Source organism: Bison bison, unplaced genomic scaffold (genome assembly GCF_000754665.1).
Source record: "Bison bison bison isolate TAMUID 2011002044 unplaced genomic scaffold, Bison_UMD1.0 scf7180017864365, whole genome shotgun sequence".
NCBI classification, from domain to species: domain Eukaryota; kingdom Metazoa; phylum Chordata; class Mammalia; order Artiodactyla; family Bovidae; genus Bison; species Bison bison.
Window position 1 is genome coordinate 634,582 of NW_011494937.1, and position 1,362 is coordinate 635,943.

At 49.6% G+C, this 1,362-nt stretch overlaps 1 protein-coding gene across 1 annotated transcript in view; it reads left to right on the forward strand.

Moving 5' to 3' along the window:
- Positions 1–1,325, forward strand: part of LOC104999812 (EGF-like module-containing mucin-like hormone receptor-like 2) — a 4,354-nt gene extending 3,029 nt beyond the window's left edge. The window contains exons 2-4 of the mRNA XM_010855418.1: positions 115–222; positions 401–621; positions 812–1,325. Of these exons, the coding sequence (XP_010853720.1) occupies positions 180–222; positions 401–621; positions 812–1,201 (654 nt within the window). The 5' untranslated portion in view covers positions 115–179 and the 3' untranslated portion in view covers positions 1,202–1,325. The remainder of the gene's footprint in view (positions 1–114; positions 223–400; positions 622–811) is intronic.
- Positions 1,326–1,362: the final 37 nt, after the last annotated feature.

Sequence of the window (1,362 nt, forward strand, 5' to 3'; positions counted from 1 at the left end):
CATGAAACAGTCCGTGGGGTTGCAAAGAGTTGGACATGACTTAGCAACTGAACAGCATGGTGTTATAGTCATCAAAACAATCACAATTACTAATCTAACTCCCACAATTCATAGAACTGTCACTGGAGGTGCAGGCGCCAAGCTACAGGAATATCACCTTGATTCAGAAACAGACAAAGATGATGCTGACCTGGGATACAGTGCATGATTCAGGTGACTCAGGTAATGGCTGAGACAGCAGGTAAGTCTTCACTGTGTGTCAAGATGCCCAAGGATATGCCAAATGGGATATTGAAGTTTAAAGGGAATTGTGGGGTATGGTGGGGCAAAAGGAAATAGTCCATCTGTGGAAGAGGTCCTTTCGGGCACTGCAAATGTCAACCTTAGCCTAGTCCTGCAGGTCTTGCTGTGGTGGGCCTCCTGTCCACTCCAGGGATGGACAGATTCCTGGCGGAGGCCCCTCTGGTCCTGGATGCTGAGGAACTGACAACTCTACGTGAGATACACAGGGGTTTGCTGCAGGAAACCTCCCACATCCTGCTGTCAGATGTCATATCTGCCTTTATCACCAACAAGGACACTGAGAACCTCAGGTCCCCAGTCACCTTTGTCTTCCAACATGTGAGTCCAGATGGGATGGAGTGGTGGGTGTGGAACAGGCCTGAGTCCTGGGCCCAGCCTTGGGCTTCAGGGGGCTGTGCCATGGGTGCATAAACTGTTTAGGAAAGCCCTTCACAAGCTAGCTTTGGGTCAGCATTTCTGAGCAACAGAACCCCGAACTCACACCCACTTCCTCTTCCTGTTAACACAGTCAGTGACCCCTGGGCCAAGAGAGAAGGTGCACTGTGTGTATTGGGAGCATGGCCAGAATGGAAGTGGTCATTGGGACACCAGAGGCTGCTGGGTGACCAGCACCAGAGACAACAGCACCACCTGCCAGTGCAGCCACCTCAGCATCTTTGCTGTCCTCATGGCCCACTACAGTGTTCAGGTGAGAACTCTCACACAGGCAGCATCCAAGGGCTACTGCTGTGTAACAAATTCCCCCACACACAGCAGCTTTAGAAACATAGATTTATTACTATCTCATAGTTTCTTCAAGTTAGCAAATAGCCGTGGTTCAGATGAGCTTTCTGTTCAGGTTCCTACAAGTCTTATAAACCTTTCATCAGAAAATTGGGGTCGTCCCTTAACTCCCTGATTTATGGCAGATTTCAGTTCCTGGTGTTAGTAGGATTGAGGTAGTGTTTTCTTTATCTCTGGCAGCAGAGAACCAGGCTCAGTTCCCATGGCTGCCTGCATTCCTTCTCATCTGTTGCTGTTGTTCAGTTGCTAAGTCATGTCCCACACCTTGCGACCCCA